Genomic DNA, 21,050 nt, shown 5'->3' with positions numbered 1-21,050 from the left:
GTCAAATATATCTAACATGTCCTCAAGTGTCACCATAACCTCACCGATTGGTAATACGAATGTATGAGTCTCCGGCCTCCACCTTCCCACAAGAGCAACTAGCAACGCGGAATGCCCTCTGATCTCTCCAACTCTTGAGATATGGTAGAATCCCGTTGTTCGTAAGGTTTCATAGTAGATTCTAATAGATGATAAAATCTCTTTGCCTTCAGGTTAGGCTCTTGCTCAGTAGCTTCCATATCAGTAACACCAATTGTATGAAACACCATTTCATTAAATCTCTCTTGGTTACCCTCCCAATTCATTTCTTCCATGTTTAGTTCTCTAACCACCCGAAGTCTCATTGATCGACCCACCGACCTATTGGAACTCGAGGCAGGCTGGTTGATTTTGTGCTCATCCACTTCTCCATGTTCCGTCTACATCCAATACCCATTCTTGAACCCATTACGATAGAGGTGAAGTATTGTCTGTGAAGTTCCTAACTATTTAGTCAGTCGACACTTATAGCACAGACACCTAAAAATCTCTTGGGTCCTAAACGGTTCCATGTTGAAGACATACGCAACAAACTTGTCAACCCCCTCAAAAAACTCAAGTTTTAACCCACCCCATCCACCATTATCCCTATCACACATTCGCAGATGAGGACTTGGAATCATTTTGCCACATACACCCTAATTCTAATTAAAATCTAATTCTAATTTCACCAAATTAACAACTTCCATACCAAAAGTAAACGATATGATAATGAATCCTAATCTTTCAACAGGTCAAGCACTCCTAATTTCACCCTATCTAACCTATCCTAATATCATTTAATTTCTAATTATACTAAATTATCATAACTAATCCTAATCATACACTTCATTAAATAAATTTAATAAAATACCTAACAAAATCCTAAACTCACAAAAAAATATGAAAAGATAAAAAAAATTATAAAAAAATTATCTCTAATGGTGAATGTATGATGTTGGAAGCATGATAGTGTCAGAAGGCGGCATTGGCTGCGACAAGGTGATTTCCTTCAACAGGAACAGACACCAACAGCGGTGGTGGCAACAGCTCCAGCAGTAGTGAGGACGACGTGCAGCGGCGGCGATGGCGGTAGCTTCCAGGTGTTGCCGACGGCGTGGCAATTGTGGTAGCTCCAGAGAGACAATAGAGAGGAGAAGAGAAGAAAGTGAGAGAGAGAGAGAGAGAGAGAGAGAGAGAGAGTTTACAAAGTGAGGGGGAAGGGTTTCACGTTTGAATTTTATCCTAAATATACCATCGAATTTACCGACAAAAAAATCCGACGGTAAATCGTTCGTCGTCACATGTACGCAGCATTTCACTAAACCCTATTACCGTCAGAAAGTTTTACCGTAAAATCTGACACTAAATGTGGCGCTAATGATAGAAAATTTTTTGCCACCAATTACTGTCGATTTTTAGTGATGGAATTACTAATCCGACGGTAATTTTTATGTCAGAAGAATTTTTAGTCTTTCTTGTCAAAAAATTCGACGATAACGTCTGACAGTATACAATCTTTTTCTTATAATATAATTTTATAACTAAACAAATTGTTATTTTAGTTATTTATATTATATTTTGTATTTATACCTATGTATTAGACATATTATGCAAAAATTGATAGTTTAATAATCCCGTCCAACTAACCAAGAGGAATACAAGTGGTAATTTCGTGGGTTGATTAATTAAGCTTTATATTTTGTATTTGATTTGTCGTGTTTCTTTGATTATTATCTGAGTAAGTATTTGTTTTATATCTGTGTCTATAAAAGAAATAGACATGTGTACATATGTATATTGTTTGGTTGTTGAGACATTAATTTTTAAAAGATTCAGTGACCCATAAACATAAATAAAATTTATATATTTGGTGTCTTTCAACAACTATAACAAATTGAGAAACAATAAATGAGACACAAATTTTTACTCTTTTATTTTTGATTATTTTTTAAAATACCAGTCTAAGCCTTAGTACTAACTCCACTTTTTCTTCTTCTTCATTCTCTTTTCTCAGATGCTCTACTCTCCTCCTCTTCTCTCCTTCATTCTCCCGATTTTCTTTGCCATTTTCGTTGTCTCTGCCATTGTTCCTGTGCCTTTCTCTCTTCATCTTTCTCTTTCCACTCTCCATTATTCATTCAGATCTGTCGCCTCTGAACCACCTTGGTCTAGATCCGTCGCACCTCCTCCTTTCAAAAAAAATATGTATTTGGTGTCTTTCAAAAATAATAAGACACTGAGAAACTATAAATGAGACACAAAATTTTACTCTTTTATCCCTGATTATTTTTTTCAAATATCAGTCTTATCCCTAGTCCTAACTCCATTTTTTTTCTTTTTCTTCTTCATTCTCTTTTCTCAAATGCTCTACCCTCCTCTTTTTCTCTCCTTCTTTCTTCCTATTTTTTTTGCCACATTCGTTGTCTTCGCTGTTGCCGTTGCGCCCTTCTCTCTTCATCTTTCTCTTCCTACTCTCTATTACTCATTCAAATTTGTCGCCTTTGTATTGGGGCCACCGTGGGGAGCTCTCGACCACCGGGAAGATTTCGAGGAGGAATTGATGAGCGGATAATTTATACGCTTTTTGGCATTGTTTTTAGGTAGTTTTTAGTAAGTTCAAGCTACTTTTAGGGATGTTTTCATTAGTTTTTATGTTAAATTCATATTTCTGGATTTTACTATAAGTTTGTGTGTTTTTCTGTGATTTCAGGTAATTTCTGGCTGAAATTGAGGGACTTGAGCAAAACTCTGAAAAAGGCTGACAAAAGGACTGCTGATGCTGTTGGAATCTGACCTCCCTGCACTCAAAATGGATTTTTCGGAGCTACAGAACTCCAATTGGCGCGCTCTTAACGGCGTTGGAAAGTAGACATCCAGGGCTTTCCAGCAATATATAATAGTCCATACTTTATTCGGAATTTGACGACGTAACTTGGCATTGAACGCCAAGTTCATGCTGCTGTCTGGAGTTAAACGCCAGAAAAACGTCATGATCCGGAGTTGAACGCCCAAAACACGTCATAACTCGGAGTTCAACTCCAAGAGAAGCCTCAGCTCGTGGATTGATCAAGCTCAGCCCAAACATACACCAAGTGGGCCCCGGAAGTGGATTTATGCATCAATTACTTACTCATGTAAACCCTAGGAGCTAGTTTATTATAAATAGAACATTTAACTAATGTATTTGACATCTTGGGACGCATAGTTCTCAGATCATGGGGGCTGGCCATTCGGTGCATGCCTGAACCTTTTACTTATGTATTTTCAACGGTGGAGTTTCTACACACCATAGATTAAGGGTGTGGAGCTCTGCTGTACCTCAAGTTTCAATGCAATTACTATTATTTTCTATCCAAATCAATTTTATTCTTAATCCAAGATATACGTTGCACTTCACCTTGATGAATGTGATGATCCGTGACACTCATCATCATTCTCACCTATGAACGCGCGTGACTGACAACCACTTCCGTTCTACCTTAGGCCGGGCGCATATCTCTTAGATTCCCCAACAGAATCTTCGTGGTATAAGTTAGATAGATGGCGGCATTCATGAGGATCCGGAAAGTCTAAACCTTGTCTATGGTATTCCGAGTAGGATTCTAGGATTGAATGACTGTGACGAGCTTCAAACTCCTGAAGGCTGGGCGTGATGACAAGCGCAAAAGAATCAAGGGATTCTATTCCAACCTGATTGAGACCGACAGATGATTAGCCGTGCTGTGACAGAGCATAGGAACGTTTTCACTGAGAGGATGGGATGTAGCCATTGATAACGGTGATGCCCATACATCTTGCCATGGAAAGGAGTAAGAAGAATTGGATGAAAGCAATGAGAAAGTAGAGATTCAGAGGCACAGCACTCCATACTACGCAATTTCCACTATTGATTACATAAGTATTTCTATCTTATTTTAGTTTCTATTTATTTAATTATTCGAAAATCCATAAACCAATTTAATCTGCCTACTGAGATTACAAGGTGACCATAGCTTGCTTCATACCAACAATCTCCGTGGGATCAGCACAGCACCTCCATACGCCTATCTGAAATTTCCACTATTGATTTACATAAGTATTTCTATCTTATTTTAGTTTCTATTTATTATTAATTATTCGAAAATCCATAAACCAATTTAATCTGCCTAACTGAGATTTACAAGGTGACCATAGCTTGCTTCATACCAACAATCTCCGTGGGATCGACCCTTACTCACGTAAGGTATTACTTGGACGACCCAGTACACTTGCTGGTTAGTTGAACGAGATTGTGGAAAGAAAGTGCTGAGTTAGTTTTTTTAGGCACATGCCAAAGAGCCATTATTGTTGATCACAATTTCGTCCACCAAGTTTTTGGCGCCGTTGCCGGGGATTGTTCGAGTATGGACAACTAACGGTTCATCTTGTTGCTCAGATTAGGTAATTTTTATTTTATTTAAAAAAAATATTTCGAAAATCTTTTCAAAATCTTCTCCTTATTTTCGAAAATTATTCAAAAAAATTTCTTTTTAATATGCATTCTAGAGTTTCATGAAGCATGTTGAAGCCTGGCTGGCTGTAAAGCCATGTCTAAATTCTTTTGGACTGAGGCTTCAAAACCATCTTCATAGAGGCAAGTTAATTTGATTATTAGCTGTATGCTAAAGCTTGGCTGGCCATTGGCCATGTCTAGTGTTTTGGACCGGGGCTTTCACAAAATCTTGGCTGGCTATTAAGCCATGTCTAATTCCTGGACTGGAGCTTTAAACTAACATTGCGAAGATTCCTGGAATTCATATTAAAAATTTTGAATTTCTTATTTTATTTTTCCTATATATTTTACGAAAAAAATCAAATAAAATACAAAAAAATTAGAAAATCATAAAAATAAAAAATATTTTGTGTTTCTTGTTTGAGTCTTGTGTCAAGTCATAAGTTTGGTGTCAATTGCATGTTCATCTTTTTCTTGCATAAAATTTTCGAAAAATTCATGCATTTATAGTGTTCATCATGATCTTCAAGTTGTTCTTGATGAACTTTCTTGTTTGATCTTCATATTTTCTTGTTTTGTGTTGTATGTTGTTTTTCATATGCATTCTTGCATTCATAGAGTCTAAACATGAAAAATTTCTAAGTTTGGTGTCTTGCATGTTTTCTTTTCTTGAAAATTTTTCAAAAATATGTTCTTGATGTTCATCATGATCTTCAAAGTGTTCTTGGTGTTCATCTTGACATTCATAGTGTTCTTGCATGCATCATGTGTTTTGATCCAAAATTTTCATGCATTGAGTATTTTTAGTGTTTTTCTCTCTCATCAAAAAAAAATATCTTATCTTTTTAAATCTTATCTTTTAAAAATCTTTTTCAAAAATCATATCTTTTCCATTTTTTCATCATTTTCGAAAATTTCAAAAATCTTTTTCAAAATATTTTCAAAATCTTTTTCTTATCTTTACATCATATTTTCGAAAATTGCATCAAAAATTAATGTTTTGATTCAAAAATTTCAAGTTTGTTACTTTCTTGTTAAGAAAGATTCAAATTTTAAAGTTCTAGAATCATATCTTGTGATTTCTTGTGAGTCAAGTCATTAATTGTGATTTTAAAATTCAAATCTTTTTCAAAACTAATTTCAATCTTATCTTTTCAAAACCATATCTTTTTAAATCATATCTTTTATATATTTTTTTTTTCAAAATTTTATCTTTTTCAAAAAATTTTAAAATATCTTTTCTAACTTCTTATCCTCTTATCTTTTCAAATTTGATTTTAATATCTTTTTCAACTAACTAATTAATTTTTTGTTTGTTTCTTATCTTTTTCAAAACCACCTAACTACTTTTCCCTCTCTAATTTTCGAAAATACCTCCCTCTTTTTCAAAAATTTTTTTTAATTAATTAATTGTTTTAAATTTTAATTTTAATTATATCTTATCTTTAATTTTCGAAAATCACTAACCCATTTTTCAAAATTATTTTCGAATTTCTCTCCCCCTCATCTCTTTCTATTTATTTATTTACTAACACTTCTCTTCACCTCTCTTCATCTCCAATCACTGCCTCTATCCTCACCATTGTGATTGGATTCTCCACTTTTATTCCTTTCTTCTTCTACTAACAATAAGGAACCTCTTTACTGTGACATAGAGGATTCCTCTTTCTTTTCTTGTTCTCTTCTTCCCTATATGAGCAGGAACAAGGAAAAAGGCTTGCAAAAAAAAAAAGAAGAAAAAAAAAGAAAAGAGAAAAAGGAAAGACAAAAAGCTTCCACCTCTGAGTCATGGGAGATGGAAAGACTAATATAAGCCGTCATAGCTCAGTGGTAGAACATGTGGCTGCAAATCAAGAGACTCCTGAGATACCTCAGGGAATAAGTTGTCCTCCACACAAATATTGGAAACAACTAAGGGGAGGAACACCAAAATTACTAGGAATCATTCAAAAGAAGCAAGGAAGAGACATAGAGGAGCTCAAAGAGCACCATTGGTTCTTCAAGAAGGCGCCACCCTCACTCAGGTGGATTCATTCCTTGTTCTTATTTCTTTCTGCTTTTCGGTTTTTAATGCTGTGTTTATCTATGTTTTGTGTCTTTATTTCATGATCATTAGTATGTAACCATGCCTTAAAGCTATGAATAAATTCCATTAATCCTTCACTTCTCTTAAAGAAAAATGTTTTAATTCAAAAGAACAAGAAGTACATAAATTTCGAAAATAGCTCTTGAATTTAGTTTAATTATATTGATGGGTGACAATACTTTTTGTTTTCTGAATGAATGCTTGAACAGTGCATGTCTTTTGATCTTGTTGTTTATGAATGTTAAAATTGTTGGCTCTTGAAAGAATGATGAACAAAGAGAAATGTTATTGAGGATCTGAAAAATCATGAAATTGATTCTTGAAGCAAGAAAAAGCAGTGAAAAAGAAGAAGCATTCGAAAAAAAAAAAGAGTATATAGAAAAAGAAGGAGCAGTAGAAAAAGCCAATAGCCCTTAAAACCAAAAGGCAAGGGTAAAAAGGATCCAAGGCTTTGAGCATCAATGGATAGGAGGGCCCAAGGAAATAAAATCCAGGCCTAAGCGGCTAAATCAAGCTGTCCCTAACCATGTGCTTGTGTCATGAAGGTCCAAGAAAAAAGCTTGAGACTAAGTGGTTAAAGTCGTGATCCAAGGCAAAAGAGTGTGCTTAAGAGCTCTGGACACCACAAACTGGGGACTTTAGCAAAGCTAAGTCACAATCTAAAAAGGTTCACCCAGTTATGTGTCTGTGGCATTTATGTATCCGGTGGTAATACTGGAAAACAAAGTGCTTAGGGCCACGGCCAAGACTCATTAGTAGCTGTGTTCAAGAATCAACATGCTTAACTAGGAAAGTCAATAACACTATCTGAAATTCTAAGTTCCTAGAAAAGCCAATCATTCTAAACTTCAAAGGAAAAAGTGAGATGCCAAAACTGTTCAGAAACAAAAAGCTACAAGTCCCGCTCATTTGATTATAATTAATATTCATTGATATTTCTGAATTTATAGTATATTCTCTTCTTTTTATCCTGTTTGATTTTCAGTTGCTTGGGGACAAGCAACAATTTAAGTTTGGTGTTGTGATGAGCGGATAATTTATACGCTTTTTGGCATTGTTTTTAGGTAGTTTTTAGTAAGTTCAAGCTACTTTTAGGGATGTTTTCATTAGTTTTTATGTTAAATTCACATTTCTGGACTTTACTATGAGTTTGTGTGTTTTTCTGTGATTTCAGGTAATTTCTGGCTGAAATTGAGGGACTTGAGCAAAACTCTGAAAAAGGCTGACAAAAGGACTGCTGATGCTGTTGGAATCTGACCTCCCTGCACTCAAAATGGATTTTCCGGAGCTACAGAACTCCAATTGGCGCGCTCTCAACGGCGTTGGAAAGTAAACATTCAGGGCTTTCCAGCAATATATAATAGTCCATACTTTATTCGGAATTTGACGACGTAACTTGGCGTTGAACGCCAAGTTCATGCTGCTGTCTGGAGTTAAACGCCAGAAAAACGTCATGATCCGGAGTTGAACGCCCAAAACACGTCATAACTCGGAGTTCAACTCCAAGAGAAGCCTCAGCTCGTGGATTGATCAAGCTCAGCCCAAACATACACCAAGTGGGCCCCGGAAGTGGATTTATGCATCAATTACTTACTCATGTAAACCCTAGGAGCTAGTTTATTATAAATAGAACATTTAACTAATGTATTTGACATCTTGGGACGCATAGTTCTCAGATCATGGGGGCTGGCCATTCGGCCATGCCTGAACCTTTTACTTATGTATTTTCAACGGTGGAGTTTCTACACACCATAGATTAAGGGTGTGGAGCTCTGCTGTACCTCAAGTTTCAATGCAATTACTATTATTTTCTATCCAAATCAATTTTATTCTTAATCCAAGATATACGTTGCACTTCACCTTGATGAATGTGATGATCCGTGACACTCATCATCATTCTCACCTATGAACGCGCGTGACTGACAACCACTTCCGTTCTACCTTAGGCCGGGCGCATATCTCTTAGATTCCCCAACAGAATCTTCGTGGTATAAGTTAGATAGATGGCGGCATTCATGAGGATCCGGAAAGTCTAAACCTTGTCTATGGTATTCCGAGTAGGATTCTAGGATTGAATGACTGTGACGAGCTTCAAACTCCTGAAGGCTGGGCGTGATGACAAGCGCAAAAGAATCAAGGGATTCTATTCCAACCTGATTGAGAACCGACAGATGATTAGCCGTGCTGTGACAGAGCATAGGAACGTTTTCACTGAGAGGATGGGATGTAGCCATTGACAACGGTGATGCCCTACATACAGCTTGCCATGGAAAGGAGTATGAAGAATTGGATGAAAGCAATGAGAAAGTAGAGATTCAAGAGGAGCACAGCACCTCCATACGCCTATCTGAAATTTCCACTATTGATTTACATAAGTATTTCTATCTTATTTTAGTTTCTATTTATTATTAATTATTCGAAAATCCATAAACCAATTTAATCTGCCTAACTGAGATTTACAAGGTGACCATAGCTTGCTTCATACCAACAATCTCCATGGGATCGACCCTTACTCACGTAAGGTATTACTTGGACGACCCAGTACACTTGCTGGTTAGTTGAACGAGATTGTGGAAAGAAAGTGCTGAGTTAGTTTTTTTAGGCACATGCCAAAGAGCCATTATTGTTGATCACAATTTCGTCCACCAGGAATCAAGTGAGATAACATAAGATGAGAAGACACCACATCTAACTCAAAACCTTAAGGTGTTAAGTTAATAGGTCTCTCATCTTATAAACTCCTCACTCTTCTTTGCTTTCTTTGATGCGGAACTAACTTCATGCACTCTTCACACTTGCAACATTAACACTTTGAACCACCTTGGTCCAGATTCGTCGCATCTCCTTTTTCTTTGTGCACATCCGCTACCTTTTGTTCCTCCTCGTCGCCGCCACCACCACCGTGTCTCTCTCTCTCTCTCTCTCTCTCTCTCTCTCTCATTTGTCATTATTGCTCTCTCTGTTTATTCTTCCTTCTTCCTGCTTTTTTTTATTGTCCTTTTTTTTTCTAAAACAAAGTTTAAATTTTTCTTTGTTATTCATCTCTATTGTTTTTTTAATATTATTGAATTTATTGTTGAAATTATTAGAATTTTTTAATATCTAGATAATTTACTTTTGGTTATATGAATGGTGGTGAAGGAGAAAAATAGGTGATGGTGGTGAAAGTAGAAGATGATAGTATTATAAATTTTTTTAATATTTTGTATATTTATTTTGCCAAATATAAAATATGTGTACATGTATTTTGTGTTTGTATCTTCATAATATATGTCTCAGTATTTATATCTATGTATAAGATATAACCAAATAGAGCCTTAAATTACTAAAGATACAAACAAAGAGACACATATGCAAATGAATATGTGTAATTTGTTCTGTTATTAAGACACTAGTATTTATTTATGAAGTTGCTGGTGATGAGAATTGAAAGTGAAATTTTGTCTTCAATTACGTAATCATAATAATATATGCCTCATCTCTCGTGTCTAATATATTACCTTTAATTTTTTGACCAGACACTAAATAAATATATTTTGTCACTATGTGTCAATATCTGCTTTTAAAATTTGTGTGCTATTAAATAGTAAACATGACTATGTTTGGTTAGTACCTTCAAAACACATAGATACAGACATAAATATACCAAAAGATATAAATATAAATAGACACAAATTTTTTAAAGTATTTAACAACAATGTACTTATGTATAAGACAAAATAGTTTAATTCAAACGTCAATTTTATCCTTATTAGTCCTTTACTATTATCGACCACCAACACTAACGTTGTCACCACTAGAGCTTTTACTACCACTGTCATCACCGATTTTTAACTTCATCACAAAATACTATCAATAAATTTTTATTCCTTCATCAATTTAGTAATGCAATTTTTTATTAAAAATTTTAAAACAAGTTAAAATAAATGATGAAAAAGAACAAAGATAAGACAGAAAAATCTAAGTAACGTGACAATGAAGACGGCACATTTGAATAAAGATGATGACCAATTGCAATTATGAACACGATAATATGAAGACAGAAAGAGAGAAGGAATAGTAACGACAGTATTGAAGAGGAACACGATAATGGAAGGAGAAGCATAGATGATGACTACCGCTATATATGTGAAGAGAGAAAGGGAGAAATGGATAAGGAAGAGAAAAGGAAAGGTAGCGGTGGCAACTACAATGTGGAGGAGAGACATAACAATGACAAAAGGAGGATGAAGGAAAGAAAAGAGAGGAAGAAGAATCATGGATATTAAAAGGAGTTAAAACTTAAAACATACAGAAAAAAATAAATAAGGAAAGCGAGAATTATGATTAGATTAACATAAAAGACAATTGAAATTAAAAAATATAAAATTTCATGTTGTACTTATAAAAATTGATTTCGGTGAACAAAAATATCTCAACGTCAAATTTTTATTGACTCCACTAAATTTAATATTAAAATTTTAAAGTACTATTTTTTATGAGAAAAATCCAAAACAGCACCTGACAATTACCTCAAAAGACAACGAAATTCTTGACAAAAAAAATACCAATCCAACTCCTGAGCTTTGCTTTTATGGGATGAATTAGCCCCTGTGCCAAAAAAGTCAATGTTGTTTTTTTGGCACAGGGGCAAATCAGTCCTAAAAAAATATCTGGGGTCAAGTTAGGTGTTTTTTTTTTCTTGGGGGCCTCGTTGTCCTTTCGAGATAATTGTCGGGAGTCGGGTGGGGCATTCACTCTTTTTTCATATACCTCTTTTTCATCTTCTATGCTATTCTAACTACCATTTTTCTTAATCTTCTTAAGATCATCATCTCTAACTAACCAATAATCACTATTCTTCTTTTTATTTGCACTTTTTCATTTTTTCTTTATCTTTTTCTTACTAGCAAGTTATTGTCTTATTGAGAATACTCCTCCTTCCACCATTTCCTAACAAGCCTTCTTCCTTCTTTCAAAACATCGTCATTGGTAGGAGTCTTCATGGATCCATAGTTGTAAAATTCGAATCGAACCGGTCGGTTCAATTAAAAAACCGATGAATCAAATTCTAATCAGGTTTGATTTATTTTTTGAACCGTTTAAGGAAAAAACCGCTATGAACCGATAAGAACCGGAACAAATCGATTAAAATCGATAAAAACCGATACAAACCGGTCTATTTGAAAAATTATTCAAAATGTCTCCACTAAGTTTCAAACTTAAAACCTTCAAGTTGCAGCAGTGCACACTTGCCACTCAACCATGAAGCTTTTTACTATTATAAGTGACAAATTTTAATTATATAGTATACATTCAATTACATAATTTTATAGACATCTAATTTAATTTAATTTTGTATTCTCTATTTTTTAAATTAATTATATTTTAATTATATACCATTATTAATATAAATATAAATTTTACTAAAACTTTATTAATCTGCTTGATTTATTTCAATGCTAGTATTGTGATTAAGGTTATTTATTTTGATATTAGTGTTAAAATCTACTAATATTATAGTTAGATGATAGAATTTGTGAATTAATTGTTACTTTTATTGTGTCAAATTAAGATACTATTGTAGTATTACTGAAAAATTATATATTTTTTTATATTGGTTATTTTTAGAATTTGAGACTTAATTCTTTCATAAAATGTTAGTGAAAATATGTAAGGTAGATAGAATCGCGAATTGACTCGCAGAAACATACGACTTTACGTTTCTACTCTCTCTTTCCATCACGCTTCTACTACTTGAGTCGTTGGAGTTACTTGTGCATAGAAACGCCGAGAAAAATTGCAGGGTCGTTAGAATCGCGGTTCTACAGGCAACCTACGGTTGGAGAAAAAAATTGGACCAAAACTTAATTTTGCTGTGCAATACAGAACCCAACTTGAATTCCAAGCATAATGTGCTGAGAAGGTGTTGGAATCTTCGATTTTCTTCCATTTTTTCCTCTCAATCTTTGCTTCGGATGTATGTAGCCCACTATATCTTTTTTCTCTATTTCATTACTTCAATAGGGGTTATTCTATTAGAAGAGGGATAAGGATATGTCTGAAAAAAATTTATTACTTTGAACAAAAATAATAAGAAGAAGTAAAGAGTTGAAAAGGTGTTGTGGGAAATGGAATTTTTGAAGAAAAATAAAGATGGAAGAGCACAATTAAGAAGAGAATGGCGATGGAACCGAAATGATTAATAAAATTGGTTTATTTTTATTTTATTTTTCTTTTGAAAATTTTAAACTTTTTTCCTTGTTCTTTTCTTTTTGAAGTCGGTTTTTTTTAATGAATATCTCCTACTGATTGTTTTTTTATATCCTTTATTTATTATTTGCTTTATTGCTTTTAGTTAGATGAGCCTAGTAAATTGTTTTTGTCCGAATAGTGTTTTGGGCTTATGGCATATACATATATGATATAATTATGAATTATTAAATTGTTTTTTGTTAAAATTAATTTGAGAATTAGTTATAAAATTCATTTTATTTGTTAATCTTTTTTATATTTTTTTATAATTCACGAGTTATGTTTCGTTTCGTTTTACGATTTTATGAATTACGATTTTATCATAGTCGGCCGAGTTAAAATAAAAACTACGAGTTTACTACCCTAAAGATATGTATTTTAAATTTTAATTTTAATCTTTTAACTATTTTATATTTTTATTTATGTGACACCTGTTTTATCGGTTCAACCAGTAATTTATCGGTTGAACCAATAAACCAGTGAACCAATAACTTGATCGATTCGATCATTGGTTCGATTCTGACAACTATGCATGGATCGGATCCGATCCGCATATCCGCGGTATTTATTCGAAATCCGAAAATTGCAGATATGAATCTGATCCGCAAGGATATCGGGTTGGATCCGATCTGATTCACACATTTATAGGATCAGATTGTGAATTTTATGTAGATATCCGTATATCCGATCCGTATATCCGCGGATCCACAAAAATAAATAAATAAGTAAATATTCTTCTTATATTTTATTTCAACTAATAATTATTATATATGTTGTATTATTTTAATTTTATTATTTAAGAAAAGTATGTTTAATATTATTTTAAAAGTAAACATATTTAAAAAAGTAGAAAAAAATTTTTATTATTATTTTTTAATAAAAATAAGATTTAAAAAATATTTGTGTTTTGCGGATATACCTGATATCCAATCCGATAATTTTAGTACAAATTGAATAGAGATTTTGACTATATCTAATCCGATCATATCCGCATTCAACCCTAGCTATTGGGGTTGTCCATAAATTTGCTACTATTATTACTCTTCCACCTCTTTCTTCTTCTGTTTTTTTTTCCACAAGAAGAAACAACCCACTTACCATTAGGTCTAGGGGTGGCAACACTACCCGAACCCGCAGGTACCCACCCCGCCCCTACCCGTTCGGGGCGGGTAATTATCCGCACCTGCACCGGGGCGAATTTTAGCGGGGCAAGTTCTTGGGCGGGGCGGGGCGGGGCGGGTTTAGGTTAAACCCGCCCCTACCCGCCCCGGTATATATAATAGATATATAAATATATATTTTTAATATATAATATATGTAATATATATAAAATAATTAGTAAAATGATTAATAATATTGTATCATATTTAAATTTTTACTTTAATTTATATTATGAATGTAAATAATGGTTATATAAGTTTTAAAATTTTATTTTATTTTTTAGATTTAATAATTATTGGGGCGGGTAGTAGCGGGGCGAGTACCCGCAAGAGCGGGTTAGGGTTTAACATTTTACTACCCGCGGGTAGAAGTGGGACGGGTTCGATGCGAATTTTTGTTGAGCGGGACGGGGTCGGGTAGAGCAAAAACCCGCCCCTACCCGCTCCGTTGCCACCCCTAATTAGGTCTTTGCATTTAGACATCATTTCTAATCCAATTTATCACATAATCCTTCACTTCAATATCCAGTGAACCTTCATTATCTTTGTTTACCAAATTACACCCCGCACCTTTTCTGTTCTTCTTCACAATTGCATTAGGCGATGTATTGGTCCTTTGTCCTTTCGGAGATTGATCTTAAAATACAAAATCATCGTCACTTTCACACTTTCTAAACCTCAACTTTGAGCTTGTTTTATGTCTTGAACTTCGTAAGTCTAAAGTCTTTCAAAATAGCTAAACAAAAATAAAGAGTAAGAAGGTTGAAAATAATAGAAAAAAAGATAATTTATCATTAAATTCAACAGATTTAACAAAAATTGATATTTGAATATTTTGTCAACATCATTTTTTTTATCATGGGTACAATATATGTATTTTAGTTTTTATGGTTAATTTTATCAATAATTTAAATATTCGTAAATAAAAATAAAAGTTGTGCTAATTTTACGGAAAAAAAAAAGAAATAGTCCCGCCCAACAGAACCTTGATTTAATCTCGGTGCCCAATTATTCAAATTTGAGTTACCTACTTAGTATTTGTAGTGTCTCTACTGGCGACAATTTTTATAACGTTATTTCCTGCTTCCATTTTCCACACTTGAAAGCAGCTCTCACACGCTCCCCCAACCCCCTTTCCCTTTCTTCACAATGGCTTCCCCTGATTCCGCCGCCGCCGCCGCTTCCCTCCCTCCCTCCTCCACCGTTAGTGCCATTTTCTCCCTTTTTGCTTCCAACTATCTCTACTAAACATTAAATATTAATCAATTTTAGTTCTGTTTCTTTTTTTCAGAAGAAGGATGACGTCACTCCGATTTCGTCTAAAATAGCGGTCCGTTTTCGAAAATACACTTTTATTTCCTACGTTATGTATTTATTTATGTATTAATGAATCTTGTTTGCCATTGTTTACTTCTCAGGAACTAAATGAATCGAGATCGGAGCTTCTCACGAGAATCCAGAGTTTGAAACAGGTGATAAAAAAAAAAAAATCCCTTTTCTAAATTCCTTAGTTCACAGTTCTCAGTGACTGCTCTCTCCGATCTCTTTTCTTAGTTTATTTACTTTGTTTATTTTATTTTTGGTGTATTAATTATAGGATTTGCAAAGTTGGAGGTCAAAGCTAGACACACAGGTGAAGGTTTATCGCGATGTAAGTGATCTTCATTCTCAGTCTGTGGAAAATATTTACAAATAGAGACTGCATTTTTCCTGAAAGGTTTTGAGCGATGAGGATTGCTATGTTATGCTTTGTTCATTTTGGATTGAATGGTATTTCTTATAAAATTGATCTGTTAGGATCCTTAATTGCATTTGATGAGAGTTTGAGAGTTTATGCTGGGTCTGCTACTCTGTCTTGTGCATATGTTCATTTGTTCCCAGTTGCTGGAGTAAGTTGTACGAATTGGTCCATTTCTGAGTTCGCATTACATATTTTGTGCTTCTGCCAGGAAAAAATTAACTGCATAGGGTAATGGACAGCCAGCCTTTAACCTTTGTTCTTATCTTCACACGAACAAGATTGCCTATATAGTTTCTTTCTTCCAGTAGTTAGAACTGTTGAAGAGCTCTAGGCTCGGCTGTTTTTCCAAATAGGAAGAGCCAAAATGAACTTGGTGAATCAATACTTTTAAATGTTAGTTGGGCATGTCGTACGTGTAAGGTACATCCTTGATTGTCAGTGACAAGGGTTGCATGCTTTTCAAATAATCTATAATACATTACACTATTGTATATAGTATCAATTATCATACCAAGAAACTTGCAGTTTTGCCATCAGTTTATATCTCAGTCACCTCCATGTGAATGATGACCCATGAAGCTCTCTTCTATTTCAATCTGTCTTCTTAGACTTTCTGCCTTCTTTACTGGCATGTTTCTCTTCTCTTATTTATGGTACTTACTTCATTTATAGTTCAAGAATGCTTCATGATTCTTTCATTAAAACCAAAGCTAAGTAATGTCCCTAGATGCCTTGGTGATTGCTCCTCATTTCTTGAGTTGCTTCAATTGTTTCTTTTCCAACTTTATCTTGTGCCTAACATATATACTTTAACAATGATTGAATGATAAGAGTTTGTTAAGTTGCCATGATTGCATAAGTTGTGTAAAAACTGTAAAAGGACTAGGGAGTTAAATGTTAGGACTTAGGGCCCATTAGCCAGGAGTTAGTTACCATAAATGAAGGTAAGAAGGAATTAGTTAGGTGTGGTTGATCTTTGTAACATTATAGAATTGGAAGTGCTTCGTTGCTTACTCTTCCTCAAGTTAGTGTAACTTTTTCTTGGGTTCTCGAATCTCGACACATTGTCTTGATCCTAAAACAATACTACAATTACTTCCAGTTCTTGATTGCAGTTCTAACAGAATAGCTCAAAATATCGGATGATATAAGGAAAGTTTCTTGTTGCAGTTTTTCAAATCAACTTGTGAGCTCCTAAATTTACATTAGAAAATCATTTGCATTTTGAATGAAAGCAGTTCTAACAAATTAAGTCTTGTGCTTGGTGCATTGTTGGTAGAACCAATTTACATTTTCCTATGGGCAAAGAATGGTGTTTAGCTTATCATACTCCTTTATGTTAGATAAGATTATACAAGAATTGAGTAAGATATAGGCATACAGGATATAATATATCTTTGAAGAAGCTTACTATAAAATGTCAACCCCAAACACTGCCTATTACTGCAATGATACAGTAAGCTACGAAATCTTAGGCTCTTAGCTAGATTAAGAACTAAGAATAGCAATAACTACCTTGTACCAACTAGGATAAAACTTAACAATGAAAGGTTCAAATTACCGTTGGAGTAGCTTCCCCCACAACCTATCTCTCTGTAATTTATTATTATATTTGATTGACATATAGAAGCAACATGTCAGGTCTGAGAGCCTTAAAAAATGATGGTTCCTTGGGACATGGCAGGCACATATTTATTCTTTCTTGCATTATAGTTTACCTAATTCATAGTGGATTCCTATGTCATTAATTGATTATGTAATCGTAATACAAAAACTGATAGGAAAAACAGATTTTCTCCACTTTTTGGTTCTGTTTTGTGTGATTTTTTGTTATTATGGTTGTTGAGACCTTCTTTTATAACTGGTTTGGAGATTTCCTATTTCTTTTTCGATAAAAAGAAGAGATTTATTGTGACAAAGATAAGGAGAATACAGAATGCAAAGGAAGATGAGCAACCCTCCGTAGAATAAAAAAAAAGAAAACAATGTATAGCAGAATGCATCAATATAGCAAACTATCCAATTGCTCAATATATGTACCTTATATGAAATAGTATTTAACATCAAATCTTATTCTGAAATTCTTTGAAGTTTCGATGTACTTCAGCTTCATTTTTTATGCATATGATAAATCTGTAGTTTGACAACTCAGTATTTATTTGTGTCCATGCAGGAGCTGTCAGAACTTAAGAAAACACTCAATGTTGAAGTGGAGCAACTACGAACAGTAAGTGTGCTTTTGGATTTTCCCTCAAGTTTCTCTTTCAACATAATTTGGATATTCAAAATTTGTGTAAATAAAAAACTAGGAATTCCAAGACCTTAGGACCACCCTTCAGCAGCAACAGGAGGATGTTACAGCAAGCTTAAAAAACTTGGGGGTAAGTCATTGGAAGGAAGGATTATTTATTTTACTTCCAATCTTTCAAAACATACAGCAATTTTGACAAAGTGGTCATTGTCCATATAATTTCTAGGATTAGTTTTAGGATGGTTGTTCCAATTGTTAAATGTTCTAACATAAACATAATGAATGCATTTGCAGCTTCAGGATGTAGCAGGAGATGTAAAACAAACTCAGTCACAGGAGGTTAAGATTGAGGAAATTGACAAGGAAGAGCAACAGGTATTACCTGAAGAGCATACTGCCAAAGTGGATAAAATTTAAACACAAGGAGCAGTTTGTTCCCTTAGAGGAGGCTGAGAGATTTTCCATGTTGTATTATTAGTTGTGTGTGACGTGTTTGATGAGTACTGCTGCGTATGATAATACAGGATTCATCAATCAATGGTAACTTCTGTGGTTGCCCTTCATTTCTAGCCTATGAAATTTGCATAGTAACTCAACATAGTATCCGAAATTTTAGGTTAATCAAATTTTAATCTTCGAATTTATGATAACTATTATTATAGTAATTATGAAATTTTAGTAAGACTTAATAATTGTAAGATTAAATGACCATATGTATCCATGTAAGATGAAAACGCTGACAATTGTACCCATAGCAGACCGAAACTAACTTTGTACCCATTCAAGATACGGTCTGTGTGACAAAAATACCCTGCCTTGGTTTGACACTAGCTTCGTGCTTATACGAACCTACGTGGCACTCCAACACCCCCCCCCCCCCCCCCAAAACTCCCTATCTACGTGGATTTGAATGTTTCTATAAGGATTAACCCATGAAGTGGTAACCTAGGGAGTCATCTTTCCCAATTCGAACCACACCCCAATAAATGCAATCGAGTTCAACCTCATCTAGTGTCAAGTGCACCTAAGGAGAGAAGGAATTTTCTCGTGAGCCCTGGCATGTTTTTGCGAAGATTTAACTCTCCTGCAAGTGATGGAAGTCGCAGTAGTTCTTCGAGTTCGAAGAGGATGAAGGAAAAGATGTTCGACGAGAAATGCTTGTGTGGGAGGGATGTTGTGTTGATAGAGTCTGGCACCATGACAAACCCTAATAGATGGTTCATCAGATGTCCTGGGTGGGCGGGAATGTACATGCGGTGTTGTTGTTCAGGCTAGAAATCTATTTTTGACATTGTAGTTGACACTTTGCTTCGTTTTTTTTTTCCAGACAAGAGATTGCAAATACTTTGTGTGGGTGGATGAAATTGAAGAAGGATGGGAGGGCCTAGCAAGAGCTTTAGCAAAAAGAAATTCCGATCAGTCTTATTCAAGGCATGAAGATGGTCTGACTGTCACGACTGGTGTGGAAAATCAGCAAGCATCCTCAACGATGGCTAGGAAGTTAGAAAAATTTAGGGGTGAAGTTAGGGGTGAAGTTAGGGGAATGAAACTATTGCTTTCAACCATTGCGTTGGGGGTTGCCTTCTGTTTATTTTGTGAGTTGTATTTGGTGATGAAATTGTAAGATGTGTATGAGTTGGGAACTTTGGTATGACATGATGCTTAAGTGATGGTAACTTTGATCTGGTTTTTATTAATTCTGATGCATTAACATAGGCACAAAATCTTTGATCTCTGGTAGCGTTTTGTTTAGTTTGTAGTTGATGCAGCCATGTAAATTGACGTAAAGTTTATCTTGAGACAATGCCAATGTGAATTCACCTGAATCTGTCTATTCCTCCTAAGGAAGCAAGTATAACTAGAACAAGAAACATAGCAACAATATGCTTTCGGTGTCCATTCCAAGGTTTCTTCCAAAACAAAAGAAGGTGCTGTTAAAAGACTGATAAAATAACCATTGTAAATAGTGAATTCTGATTCTCAAAAAATAGTAGTTATGACATAAGCCAATGAAGGCAAGTTTGGTTGCTCAAAAAACACTCTCAAATCAATTTTAACTACCTTATCCTAAACCAGACCATGAGGATTACACAATACAAGAGTCTTGAGTTGCTCTTTGATATAACAAAATAACCAAATGCCAGTATGAGGTTTTGACGATCAAAGTCGAGTACATTAAAAAACGAAAACATAACATTAATCAAGAAACAAATTCCTGTCTTGATTGGGTCTTTAAACCCATGAGTTTCTATCAAACTGGGGTTGAGTTACTGCTCCCACTTGAGACACCGGTTTTTGATCCGTTGGGTGCACCTGTCCTTCCACGTCCCCTACTTTGAAGTCTACCCCTAGCAGCTGTTCCTCGGCCTGTAGCACCCGTAGTCAATCCTGGTGTTGGCATGAATTGCACGAACCGTGTGGATGTCCCTGCACTAGCACCTTGCAGTGGATGCGGTGTAGTTTCAGAGTTGTGTGTGGATGGGGTGGTAGATGGTTTGTTGGCAGATGGGGCAGGTGTTTGCTGTGTTTTTGCAGTGGGAGGTGGTCACTTAACACTTCTCCTTTTAACTTGTTTCCTGGTTGTTGCATTGTTGGTTGGAGGTTGTTGTTGTGTGGTTGTTGGCGGCGGCATTCCCTGTGGTGTACCAAAAACCAGAAAACAAACCGATCTTAGGTCAATAAGTGATTGTTGCAGCAAACTAACGAATTCTAACTAATGTAATGCACTTACTTGAGCAGGGTGTGGTGTTGCGGCTTCGTTTTCGTCCTCAGTGGCTGCTGCTTCAGCATCTGCAGCCTCTAATGTCTCCTCCCAGAACATTTCAGCCAGCATGTCTTTGTCAGAATCCCCTTCAGGCACTTGCGAAGCAGCACTCCCTTCACCCATTGCCGCTTTTCTCTTTTTATAACTCTTTTTATTATGACCAGCCTAAAGCAAGGAATACTTAATGTAAGTTGCGCATACATCATAATTAGATAATTATTACAATCATAACTGATATCAATAAAAGACAGTTATGGACATGCATACCTGGAGGCAGTATTTGCAGACAATAGTTCCAATCCTCCTCTTTGTTCTATGAGGG

The 21,050-nt window shown here is 34.9% G+C and overlaps 1 protein-coding gene across 1 annotated transcript; it reads left to right on the top strand.

Moving 5' to 3' along the window:
- The first annotated feature begins 15,013 nt into the window (after window positions 1-15,013).
- Window positions 15,014-18,646, top strand: LOC130976137 (uncharacterized). Its single transcript, XM_057900904.1, has 7 exons — window positions 15,014-15,175; window positions 15,264-15,302; window positions 15,391-15,444; window positions 15,570-15,623; window positions 17,887-17,940; window positions 18,023-18,094; window positions 18,259-18,646. The coding sequence occupies exons 1-7, from the start codon at window positions 15,122-15,124 to the stop codon at window positions 18,379-18,381; spliced, it is 450 nt and encodes a 149-aa protein (XP_057756887.1). The 5' UTR covers window positions 15,014-15,121; the 3' UTR covers window positions 18,382-18,646.
- The last annotated feature ends 2,404 nt before the right edge of the window (window positions 18,647-21,050 follow it).

This window comes from Arachis stenosperma, chromosome 4 (assembly GCF_014773155.1).
Source record: "Arachis stenosperma cultivar V10309 chromosome 4, arast.V10309.gnm1.PFL2, whole genome shotgun sequence".
In the NCBI taxonomy this organism is placed as follows: Eukaryota; Viridiplantae; Streptophyta; class Magnoliopsida; order Fabales; family Fabaceae; genus Arachis; species Arachis stenosperma.
The sequence above is the reverse complement of the archived record's forward strand: the minus strand, read 5'-3'. Positions and strand labels throughout refer to the sequence as shown.

Coding starts and splice junctions, on each gene's coding strand:
- LOC130976137 (XM_057900904.1), top strand. CDS start 15,122: ATGGCTTCCCCTGATTCCGCCGCCGCCGCCGCTTCCCTCCCTCCCTCC. Junction 15,303..15,390: donor CGATTTCGTCTAAAATAGCG/GTCCGTTTTCGA, acceptor TTTACTTCTCAG/GAACTAAATGAATCGAGATC. Junction 15,624..17,886: donor AGGTGAAGGTTTATCGCGAT/GTAAGTGATCTT, acceptor GTGTCCATGCAG/GAGCTGTCAGAACTTAAGAA.